The sequence below is a fragment of the Ambystoma mexicanum genome, chromosome 13 (assembly GCF_040938575.1).
Source record: "Ambystoma mexicanum isolate Mex_15411 chromosome 13, UKY_AmexF1_1, whole genome shotgun sequence".
Classification (NCBI taxonomy): Eukaryota; Metazoa; Chordata; class Amphibia; order Caudata; family Ambystomatidae; genus Ambystoma; species Ambystoma mexicanum.
The window spans coordinates 768,028,727-768,041,483 of NC_090938.1; the positions used below are offsets into that span (position 1 = coordinate 768,028,727).

The 12,757-nt window shown below is 46.8% G+C and overlaps 1 protein-coding gene across 2 annotated transcripts in view; it reads left to right on the plus strand.

Moving 5' to 3' along the window:
• LOC138521927 (E3 ubiquitin-protein ligase TRIM39-like) overlaps positions 1-12,757 on the plus strand; it is a 280,178-nt gene that overhangs the window by 23,307 nt on the left and 244,114 nt on the right. For both annotated transcript variants that reach the window (XM_069635102.1, XM_069635103.1), the window contains exon 2: positions 3,903-3,998. In XM_069635102.1, coding sequence (XP_069491203.1) covers positions 3,903-3,998 — 96 coding nt within the window. The remainder of the gene's footprint in view (positions 1-3,902; positions 3,999-12,757) is intronic.

Consider the following 12,757-nt stretch of genomic DNA (forward strand, 5'->3'; position numbering starts at 1 on the left):
TAGTCTGAGGGAGCATTCTTTATAGACTGCCCATTAGCCTACGGGAGCAGCTAGGAGTCTGAGGGATCATTCTTTGTAGACTGTCCATTAGCCTATAAGAGCATCTAGGATATGAGGGAACATTCTTTATAGACTGCCCATTAGTCTATGAGAGCACGTAGGTGTCTGAGGGAGCATTCTTTATAGAGTGTACATTAGCCTATGGGAGCAGCAGGGAGTCTGAGGGAGCATTCTTTATAGACTGTCCATTGGCCTATGGGAGCACCTAGATGTCTGAGGGAACATTCTTTAAAGACTGTGCATTAACCTATGGGAGCAGCAAGTAGTCTGAGGGCTCATTTTTTATAGACTCCATTAACCTACGGGAGCACCTAGAAGTCTGAGGGAGCATTCTTTATAGACTTTACATTAGCCTATGGGAGCAGAAAGGTGTTAATTATGTAATCATCTGTAATACATGGACTCTATTAGAATTATGCAGAGTATAGAGATATTGAGAATCCTCCGAGCCACTCTACTCCCGCCGACCTAATGTACAGGACGGTTGGCATAGAGAATCCCGGGAAACCCTCAGGGGAAATAAACCAGGGACGTCTTCGTCGAGATACGCTGACTGCCTTTGATCTCCGGCACTGGTCTACTGTTCTTCAAATTGTACCGGTACGGTCATAGAAAGGTTGGATAGCATGAATGGTAGCATAGGAGGACTGAAACAGAAAAACAAGGAATGATTTAAACAAACGTCCTTCGTTCCGATGAGTCGGCATACTCGGTAACTATGAGAACGTAGAATCAAGCGGAAGGATATCTGTAGAAAGATGTCGGGACAGTACCTGGATAACACCACTTGGACGCTTCCCAAACTTAAATAACTTTTGAGTTCTGTAGTTTGTTCTGAAGAAGGGTAGGGTAAAGAACGTTAGTTTAGAATAAGCTAATATGAATACCGGTTGCTATGAAAACCGAACTACACCTACCCGAGTGAACAAGAAGGATTGTTGAGAGTGGAGTTTGGGATGAATGTTCGGGGATCTTTTGAAACCCACGTGTGTCCTAAGAAATGTATAGACAAATTTGTAAACGTCTTGTTTTTCGACACGGGAAAAGATGGTCGAAGTAAGGGAAAATTGCCGTTGCTCACCTCGGCCTTCAGAGACGAGTAGTCTCGTCTATGCGGAGCTAGGCAAGCTTGAGAATCAAAGGCACTGTTCCGATCCTGCGTTCTAAATAGACGAACAATGTTAGTAATCTAGAGAGAAAACAAGAGAGGCAATAGAATAGAAAGATTGGGCGAATTTACGAGCGTTGGGTACTAGCAGTAGCAATGCAGAGTTGCTCTCGGGAGGCAGGTAGATGAAGTGTCTGAGAAGCTGGGGGCGTAGCCAACCTACCAGGAAGCAACCGAAAGTCTGGATAGACCCACGGCACAATGGAAGCCATCTTGGGAGAGGGAACAGATACAGAGGCAATTCCCTGCCAACTATGCCACAGGGACCATCTGAAATGATCCCTCATAACACAGGGAGGTTGAGGGGGCATTCACTGTAGACTACATTAGCATATGGGGGCAGCCAGGAGTCTGATGGAGCATTCTTTATAGACTGTCCATTTGCCTATGGGAGAAGCAAATAGTCTGAGGGAGCATTCTTTATAGACTGTCCATTTGCCTATGGGAGAAGCAAATAGTCTGATGGAGCATTCTTTATAGACTGTCCATTAGCCTATGGGAGCAAATACTCTGATGGAGCATTCTTTATAGACTGTCCATTAGCCTATGGGAGCAGCATGGAGTCTGAGGGAGCATTCTTTATAGACTCATTAGCATATGGGAGCAGCAAGGAGTCTGAGGGAGCATTCTTTATAGACTACATTAGCCTATGGGTGCAGCAAATAGTGCGAGGGAGCATTCTTTATAGACTACATTAGCCCATGGGAGCAGCAAGTAGTCTGAGGGAGCATTTGTTATATACTACATTAGCATATGGGAGCAGCAAATAGTGCGAGGGAGCATTCTTTAGAGACTCCATTAGCCTATGGGAGCAGCAAGAAGCCTGAGGGAGCATTCTTTATAGACTGTCCATTAGCCTATGGGAGCAGCATGGAGTCTGAGGACGCATTCTTTATAGACTGCATTAGCATATGGGAGCAGCTAGCAGACTGAGTGAGCATTCGTTATAGACTACATAAGGACAAGGGAGCAGCAAGTAGTCTGAGGGAGCATTCGTTATACACTACATTAGCTTATGGGAGCAGCAAATAGTCTGAGGGAGCATTCTTTAGAGACTTCATTAGCCTATGGGAGCAGCAAGGAGTCTGAGGGAACATTCTTTATAGACTCCATTAGCCTATGGGAGCAGCAAGGAGTCTGAGAGAGCATTTTTTATAGACTGTCCATTAGCCTATGGGGCAGCCAGGAGTCTGTGGGAGAGTTCTATATAGACAGTACATTAGCCCATGGGAGCTGCCAAGAGTCTGAGGGAGCATTCATTATAGACTGCATTAGCCTATGGGAGCAGCCAGGAGTCTTCCTGAACATTCTTTATAGACTGTACATTAGCTTATGGGAGCAGCAAGGAGTCTAAGGGAGCATTCTTTATAGACTACATTAGCCTGTGGGACCAGCAAGTAGTCTGAGGGAACATTCTTTATAGACTGCCCATTAGCCTAGGGGAGCAGCTAGGAATCTGAGGGATAATTCTTTGTAGACTGTCCATTAGCCTATAAGAGCACCTGGGAGTTGAGGGAATTCTTTATAGACTGTCCATTAGTCTATGAGAGACCGTAGGAGTCTGAGGGAGCATTCTTTATAGAATGTACATTAGCCTATGGGACAGCAAGTAGTCTAAAGGAGCATTCTTTATAGACTGCATTAGCCTATGGGAGCAGCAAGGAGTCTGAGGGAGAATTCTTTATAGACTACATTAGCCTATGGGACCAGCAAGTAGTCTGAGGGAGAAATCTTTATAGACTGCCCATTAGCCTAGGGGAGCACCTAGGATCTGAGGGAACATTCTTTATAGACTGTCCATTAGTCTATGAGAGCACGTATGGGTCTTAAGGAGCATTCTTTATAGACTGTCCATTGGCCTATGGGAGCACCTAGAAGTCTGAGGGAACATTCTGTAAAGACTGTGTATTAGCCTATGGGAGCAGCAAGTAGTCTGAGGGCTCATTTTATATAGACTCCATTAGCCTATGGGAGCACCTAGAAGTCTGAGGGAGCATTCTTTATAGACTTTACATTAGCCTATAGGAGCAGCAAGGAGGCTGAGGGGGCATTCTTTATAGACTACATTAGCCTATGGGGGCAGCCAGGAGTCTGATGGAGCATTCTTTACAGACTGTCCATTTGCATATGGGAGCAGCAAATAGTCTGAGGGAGCATTCTTTAGAGACTCCATTAGCCTATGTGAGCAGCAAGGAGTCTGAGGGAGCATTATTTATAGACTACATAAGCCCATGGGAGCAGCAAGTGGTCTGAGGGAGCATTCGTTATAGACTACATTAGCTTATGGAGAAGCAAATAGTCTGAGGGAGCATTCTTTAGAGACTCTTTTAGCCTATGGCAGCAGCACGGAGTCTGAGAGTGCAATTTTTATAGACTGTCTATTAGCCTATGGGAGCAGCATGGAGTCCGAGGGAGCATTCTTTATAGACTACATTAGCCTGTGGGGCAGCTAGGAGTCTGGGGGATCATTCTTTATAGTCTTTCCATTAGCCTATGGGAGCACCTTGGAGTCTGAGGGAGCATACACTCTAGACTGTCTGTTAGCCTATGGGAACAGCAGGGATTCTGAGGGAGTACGAGCTAGGCTGTCCTGGGAGCCTTCTGTCTTGTTGTCTGTGTAGATTATTTATTTGCAGGAAATCTTTTGACTAACAAACTGGTTTTATTCTTTTAGGATAAACTTTACAGCCACATGGAGCATCTGAAAAAAGAGCTGAAAGACCTGCTTGAGTGGGTAGAGGAAGAAAGCAGGAACGCATCCGATCTCGAGGTGAGAGCAATGGCTTCATATATGTGTAGAGAGGCTCAGGGCAGAGAGGAATGAGGGTGCCTTCGAGAGTCCATGGAACAGTGCTGGATGGCTGAGATGCGAGACATCCCGAGAGTACAAATAGCAGACCTGGAGGGGAGAGATACTAGCATCCCCTAAGAGAGCAGAGCTGGATGGCTGAGATGCGAGACATCCCCTGAGAGTACAGAGAGCATAGCTGGATGGGAGAGATAGGAGACATCCCCCGAGAGTATGGGGAGCAGAGCTAGATGGGTGAGATACGAGACATCCCGAGAGTACAGAGAGCAGAGCTGGAGGGGAGAGATACGAGACATCCCCTGAGAGTACAGGGAGAAGAGCTGGATGGCTGAGATGCGAGACATCCCCTGAGAGTACAGGGAGCAGAGCTGGAGTGGAGAGATACGAGACATCCCCTGAGAGTACAGGGAGCAGAGCTGGAGTGGAGAGATACGAGACATCCCCTGAGAGTACAGGGAGCATAGCTGGAGGGGAGACATACGAGACATCCAGAGAGTACAGAGAGCAGAGTTGGAGGGGAGAGATACGAGACATCCCCTGAGAGTACAGAGAGCATAGCTGGAGGTGAGACATACGAGACATCCCCTGAGAGTATAGGGAGCAGAGGTTAATGGGAGAGATACGAGACATCCCCTGAGAGTACAGGGAGCAGAGCTGGATGGGAGAGATACGAGACATCCCCTGAGAGTACGGGGAGCAGAGCTGGATGGGAGAGATACGAAACATCCCCTGAGAGTACAGGGAGCAGAGCTGGAGGGGAGAGATACGAGACATCTCCTGGGAGTACAGAGAGCAGAGCTGGAGGGGAGAGATATAAGACACCCCCTGAGAGTACAGAGAGCAGAGCTGGAGGGGAGAGATACGAGACATCCCCTGAGAATACAGAGAGTGGAGCTGGAGGGGAGAGATACGAGACATCCCCTGAGAGTACAGAGAGCAGAGCTGGATTGGGGAGATACGAGACATCCCCTGAGAGTACATGTGGCAGAGCTGGAGGGGAGGGCTACGAGACATCCCCTGAGAGTACAGGGAGCAGAGCTGGAGGGGAGAGATATGAGACATCCCCTGAGAGAGCAGAGCTGGAGGGGAGAGATACGAGACATCCATTGAAAGTACAGAGAGCAGAGCTGGATGGGAGAGATACGAGACATCCCCTGAGAGTACAGGGAGCAGAGCTGGAGGGGAGAGATACAATACATCCCCTGAGAGTACAGAGAGCAGAGCTGGATGGGAGAGATATGAGACAACCCCTGAGAGTACGGGGAGCAGAGCTGGATGGGAGAGATATAAGACACCCCCTGAGAGTACAGAGAGCAGAGCTGGAGGGGAGAGATATGAGACATCCCCTGAGAATACAGAGAGTGGAGCTGGAGGGGAGAGATACGAGACATCCCCTGAGAGTACAGAGAGCAGAGCTGGATTGGGGAGATACGAGACATCCCCTGAGAGTACATGTGGCAGAGCTGGAGGGGAGGGCTACGAGACATCCCCTGAGAGTACAGGGAGCAGAGCTGGAGGGGAGAGATACGAGACATCCATTGAAAGTACAGAGAGCAGAGCTGGATGGGAGAGATACGAGACATCCCCTGAGAGTACAGGGAGCAGAGCTGGAGGGGAGAGATACAATACATCCCCTGAGAGTACAGAGAGCAGAGCTGGATGGGAGAGATATGAGACAACCCCTGAGAGTACGGGGAGCAGAGCTGGATGGGGAGATACGAGACATCCCCTGAGAGTACAGGGAGCAGAGGTGGATGGGAGAGATATGAGACATTCCCTGAGAGTACAGAGAGCAGAACTGGATGAGGGAGATACGAGACGTCCCCTGAGAGTACGGGGAGCAGAGCTGGAGGGGAGAAATACGAGACATCCCCTGAGAGTACAGAGAGCAGAGCTGGAGGGGAGAGATATGAGACATCCCATGAGAGTACAGAGAGCAGAGCTGGAGGGGAGAGATGCGAGACATCTCGAGAGTACAGAGAGCAGAGCTGGAGGGAAGAGATACAAGACATCCCCTGAGAGTACAGGGAGCAGAGCTGGATGGCTGAGATGCGAGACATCCCCTGAGAGTACAGAGAGCAGAGGTGGAGGGGAGATAAGAGACATCCCCTGAGAGTACATGGAGCAGAGCTGGAGGGGAGATATACGAGACATCCCCTAAGAGTACGGGGAGCAGAGCTGGATGGGAGAGATACGAGACATCCCCTGAGAGTACAGAAAGCAGAGCTGGAGGGGAGAGATACAAGAGATCCCCTGAGCGTACAGGGAGCAGAGCTGGAGGGGAGAAATACGAGACATTCCCTGAGAGTACACAGAACAGCTGGAGGGGAGAGATACAAGACATCCCCTGAGAGTACGGGGAGCAGAGGAGGATGGGGGAGATACGAGACATCTCCTGAGAGTACAGAGAGCAGAGCTGGAGGGGAAAGATACGAGACATCCCCAGAGAGTACGGGGAGCAGAGCTGGATGGGGAGATACGAGACATCCCCTGAGAGTACGGGGAGCAGAGCTGGATGGCAGAGATACGAGACATCCCCTGGGAGTAAAGAGAACAGAGCTGGATAAGAGAGATACGAGACATCCCCTGAGAGTACAGAGCTGGAGGTGAGAGATACGAGACATCTCCTAAGAGTACAGGGAGCAGAGCTGGAGGGGAGAGATACAAGACATCCCCTGAGAGTACAGAGAGCAGAGCTGGAGGGGAGAGATACAAGACATCCCCTGAGAGTACGGGGAGCAGAGCTGGAGGGGAGGGATACGAGACATCCCCAGAGAGTACAGGAAGCAGAGCTCGAGGGGAAAGACATGACACATCCCCTGAGAGTAGAGAGAGCAGAACTGGATGGGAGAGATACGAGACATCCCCTGAGAGTACAGAGAGCAGAACTGGAGGGGAGAGATGCGAGACATCCCCTGAGAGTGCAGAGTTGGAGGGGAGATAAGAGACATCCCCTGAGAGTACATGGAGCAAAGCTGGAGGGGAGAGATACGAGACATCCCCTGAGAGTACAGAGAGCAGAGCTGGAGGGGATATAGGAGGCATCCCCTAAGAGAGCAGAGCTGGAGGGGAGAGACACAAAACATCCCTTGAGAGTACATGGAGAAGTGCTGGAGGCGGGAGAGATTAGACATCCACAGCCAGGTGGATGAGCTGGAAATCCGACATGGGGCGTCTTATGAAAGTAACAAAAAGCAGAAATGGGGGTCAGAGATATAAGGGGTTACCCAAAAATTACAGATGATGGAACAATAGCACAGAGACCGGCTGTGGATACCATTCCATAGTAAGCACATTAGGGGGTGTATAAAAGCCCTCTAATAGTATGCAGTGAGTGATGGAGGTGAGCCATGGGGGCAATGATGAGTGATGCTCTTGTACTATGTCCCAGGTCTATAGGTTGCTGTTCATCCTACGAGGACCTTTACATAAGTGGGTGCTGCCCTCAGAACCTGAACCCAATGCTGGCTCCAGAAGTCTCCAAAGTCGCGCCTCCACTTCTGTTTGTAGGGTCACTGCTGCTTTGTGATTCCATATTCTAGCACACTGTATTTGGGAACATGTGAGAGATCCCACACTTTCACCAGGGCCACTTGCATTTACCCTGATGCTTGAGGACTCTCTTGATCCTGGAGAGAGAGCATCTCCTACACTCCCAGACATTCCTATGGATCTGCTGGTGAGATCTATATGGGTTTTATTCAGTGACAAATGGTTGCCCGTGTTTCCGTGAGGTAAATATGATGGGCCCTGGGTGCCAAGTGCCAGTAGACTGTTATATCTGCCTTGTTGTGACATCCAGAGCCTCTGAAGCTGTGTGAGTGGCAGGAAGCGTTGTCTGTCAATGTCTCTTTGTTCAGTGTTGGGGAGATTCTTGTGTCCTTACATGGTACCATACCCCAATCACCCCAACTTTCTTCCCTTTCAATTCTCACTTTTCAATCCCTATGGGACACCTGTGCTTTAGCGGTGAGGATTGAAGCTGACCAGTATGGGCATGTCCCAGTCAGATATATACATAGGGGCTTCCCAGACACCAATCTATTTAAATACTGCCGGGTCTGGGGAGGATGATGAAGTGACATCCCGGTAATCGTCACAAGGATCAGGGAATGACATTACCAGGTCCTTGAACTACATCTCCCAGAATTCCCTCTCTCACAAAGGGGAAACCTGGAGCAGATCTACGAAAACCAACTACAGGTTCAAGGATAAGAAGACTATGGGGAAACCCTAATCATCTCATAGAAGTAGCTCCCCAGCCCTCAAGAGAACAGTTAGGGAAGACACACACCTCTCTCCCATTTAACGGCAAGGGTGACTGGGAGGAGCAGAACTCTTCCATGTGTAAAAATCAGTCACACAGAGAGGACTTCACTTCTCCCCCCCCCAGAGGAAGACTTGAGGAACGGGAAACACATGTTTTTCCTACAGCTTCAACCCTGGTAGAAGGAGTTATCTCCGGCAGCCTACGCCCCCAATTGAAAGCAATAGAAGAAACACCCACATAACACAGAATCCAGGAGAATATGCTTCTAAACTCCCAGTTCAACAAAAGATCTCTATAGCACACAGACTAACCTGCTGAGTAGACTGGACTCCAAGAAGGGGCAGTCCTGCAACCAGAGGGGGAGAGTCGAGGCAGCAGCTCACATCTCCACACAGAAAGGAAATCCAAAATAGCTGAATAAAGGCCAGTTCCCTGGGCAACAGTGATAGAGAGTGAACTGGATGGACCCCAGCCGGCCCATTTGACGGGGGGTCTCCAAACAGCCCTATAAGATGAGCAGCAGCACCCTCGAGATAGATGGGGATGCAGATTCGTACTCTTGCACCAAATAACTATGACAACTCAATAGTTAGGCAAAGGGAGTCTGTTTAATGACAAGTACAAAAAACGGGAAGTACAATGAACATCAGCAACCGCTCGATCTTCCTTCTCACTTCAACTCCACTTCATTTCAGAAAAAAACACAGTATTTATATCAAAAACTTGTCATCACTGACGCACAATCTTAAAAACCTAACATGCAACGTGATTGGTTATAGGAAGGTAACTTTAACATAGGTACTATAACTGTATGTGGTAACGGGGAGAGGGGATTGGACAATCAATGTCAGGTGGGGCAATTAAGCCCTTCCTTCAAAATGGCCACTATGAAGGTCACTAAAAGTATGACGTCCCATTGGTTCTACTCACTATAGGACCCTAGATTACACGGTCCACTATGATTGGGTTGGCATCAACCCCTCTCATACATCTCCACTTACGTCTAGCAGCATGCAGAACAACCAGCCAGGTGCAGGGAGTTTGTCTGCACCCCAGCTTCCCTCCAATTATGTTACAATCAATCATCACTTTAGTGGTTATGTGTCAATTACTGCTTTGTAGTTTGGCCTTGAGTCTGCTTCTTGGTCTGAGAAAGTTTAGGGAGTATGGGTATGGCAGGAATCCATGCGTAGGTGTGAAAGTCTCATCCCTTCCTGCCTGCCTTATCACGTGATTAGGACACAGTGAGATCGACCTCTTCCTCATGTATTTTCATGTATTTGATTTAATTCTGCCAGTCCTCTACCATCTGTGGCTTATCGTGACCTTCTGAACAGGATACACTGTTCTTTTTCTCTTTAATTGTATCCACTGTTGGCCTTTTCCATCCTGATACGACCATGGCTTCTTGGCATGGTTACCGTCAGCTGGGTTTCTTTCCTCTTAATTCTCGATTTGTTTGCTGCAACACTCTCCTCTTGAGACCTTTAGTAACCTTTGTTCAATTCTGCTTATCTGCGTAGTGGATTTACACTCATCTATAAAGAGCTTTTGAGGTATATATATATATATATATATATATATGTAGTTGGCGCTTGGCGCAATCTATTTGCTACTAAGCATAAGCAAGCTTAATGATTTCTTTACTTCTTGCGGTTTCTTGCATCTGTACACGTTTAAACTAACTGAATATCTTCATCGTGCATATGGCATAAGTTTCTGCATCTTGACATCGACTGTTTCACCTTAGTCTCAAGATGTCACTTATCCATGGTATTTCGTCTCTTTGTCAGTATTCTTATGTCATTATATCTTCTATATGTGCGTCAGTCCAATTTATTATGACGTCACCATTCTTCTTCCTTTAGTATCTTCTTGGCTTCTTCTGGTATTCCATTTTGACAAACGCCATTTTGTCTTGCCAGTAGATATGGTTTTCTCACTGGGTACCTTACTGTCCAGGTTTTCTTAGGTGTCAGTATTTCAATAGGTGCTGTTACTCTGATGGGCACTGGGCAGAGCCCAGCTGCTGCTCTTTGCTGGTTTATTTGTTCATCATACGTCACATGCTTTGGCTTGAAAGTACCTGGTACTACGAAGGGGGTGGCTGGAGTGTGGATGACACTTGGCACTTCCTCTTCACTCCCCCCTCTGGGCGATTCATCGACCACGCTCACTTCTTTCTTTGCATTCACTTTTGTTTCTTCCTCTGGATCTAGACATCTAGGTCTGAAGAAATGTTTCTTTGGGGTCCATATCTTTATGACTCCCTTCAAGCATCCTGCTGTTCTCACATACTCATCTTTGTTCCATGTCATTAGTTGACATTTTCCACTTGGATTGCAATAGATCAATTTTCCCACATATTTTCTATGTTTCCTTGGATATAGGAACTTTGTTTCTTCTGGTGCATAAATGCTGGCCTTCACAAAGTCTATTATTTCTTTGTCAGTCAGGTCCTTAGGCTTCCATCCTGATTCGACATCAATCAGGATTTTCATCCCTATGGCCTTTTATGCAATTTTCTGGCCCTGAGAGATTATTAGCTTGATAACACAGAATCCAAGCAATATCATCACCAACAGGGCTCCTAGGAACTTGAATGCATCTGCCATCCATTGTGGAACGCATGAAAACAGTGATCCAACCCAACTGTCATCGTCAACTTCAACTATCATCTGATTCTGTAGTTTTGTCAGCATACCTATAGCTTCTGTTAAGGTTCAATTTTCGTCATCGTGTGACGGTATAAATGTGCAACATGATTCTATGATTTTTGCACAAACACCTCCATCCATAGCTGTGATCATGTCTAGGACATATCTGTTCTGGAGCGTCATTAGACGAATCGCTCTTAACTCTTCTTTGATTGCATTAAATCCCTTTATGGTTGTGTTGATGGTCTGCAGTAACTCCCATCTGGTTATCTGCAACCATTTAGTATTTGCTCCAACCTGAATTCTTGGCATCAGGATTGTCGTGAACACTGATGAGGTTAAGCTGAACAACCTATGTTCATATGGGATTGCATCAAAGGCTTCTATTGATTTGGCAGAGAAGTAGTTTTCTCTCTTCATCCTGGTTATCAGTTCCATAGATCTCTTCTTCCTCAGGTGAGCATCTGCTTTCGGGAAACGGAAACTGTCAATATTCAGATCACTCCTTCGGATCACCAATGCCGGAACATGGACATTCACCAATATACATATACCTCCCCAATTCTTCAGCAATCTGATATATGCTTTGGATCCACACGCCCAATAATGATCCATGATCACTGCTGTTCCATGCATCATTCCTGTAGCATCGAAGATTCGTCCACAGTTCTGATTTTCTCCCATTTTTCTTATACCATTGTTTCTGAAGCACAGTTTGGAATTCTCCAATGGCACTATCTGTAGGGGTCCTCCTCTATCTTCAACCCATGTTAGCAGTCTTGCAATTCTTAGCCATAATGGTTTGCATATCATTTGTGCATTTTCAATTGTTTCCTTATAGTATCCAATGATCATCCATTCTCTGCAGATCACTACTCCTTTCTCCCATCCTTCTGGAGAAAGCACTGTTCCCCAAATTTGCATTTGACCTCTGTCCTTCCATTTTCAAGATTCTTCTGTAGATTTTCCTTTGACGTTCAGCTTTTTGTTTGTTTCTCTTCTGATCTCTGCTCCTTTAACTCCAGGTTTCTCATATCTGATCACAATGTTCTTTGTTTTGCCATTGTTTCTCGTTTTTATGTCTTGGACATAATCATCTTCATCTGGGTCAGTTGCTTCAGTTGCCCATTTGAGTGAAGCATCACTTCCCATGTACTGGCCTCTGGTCGTGCACATTGCTAAATGTGATAGGCAGTGCGCTGTCTTGACATCTATTTCAACAGCTACCAAGATTTTTGACTTCACCATGCTGTATGGTAGGAGTGCACAAACAAAGCATTCTTCCTCTGAAGTTCGTCTTCCAACTTCCTTCATATGTTGGTACCATATGTTGTCTCCCAAGTGTGCTGTGCTGTCCAGGTAATCGTTCAATTCTTTATTGTCTTGTGTGCTTCTTCTAATTCTTAAGGTCTTTCTGTAGTTTGCTATAACCACATCTTTGAACACATCCATATAGCTTCTTCTTGCGGGAGGATTCTCAGTTATCTCCAGCAATGACCTGGGCGTGTCCACTTGTATTATCCTTGTAGGATAAAGTCTGGTAAGTCTTTCCTTGTCCTCCTGTCTCTTTTTGGCTCTTTGTATGAACGTCCATATTGATTCTGCTATTATCTCATCACGTGATTGTATTGCAGGACTTAAGCTTGACGCTTTCATCACTGGATCAGGCTTGCTCGTCGTGCTGTCTCTGTTTGTTCATTCTCTAGAGTCTTTTGTCTCATTAACAGTTCCTTTTCCATGTGTCTTATAACACCCTTAGGTAAAAAGCTTCTTGTTGAGCTCTGTCCAAACTC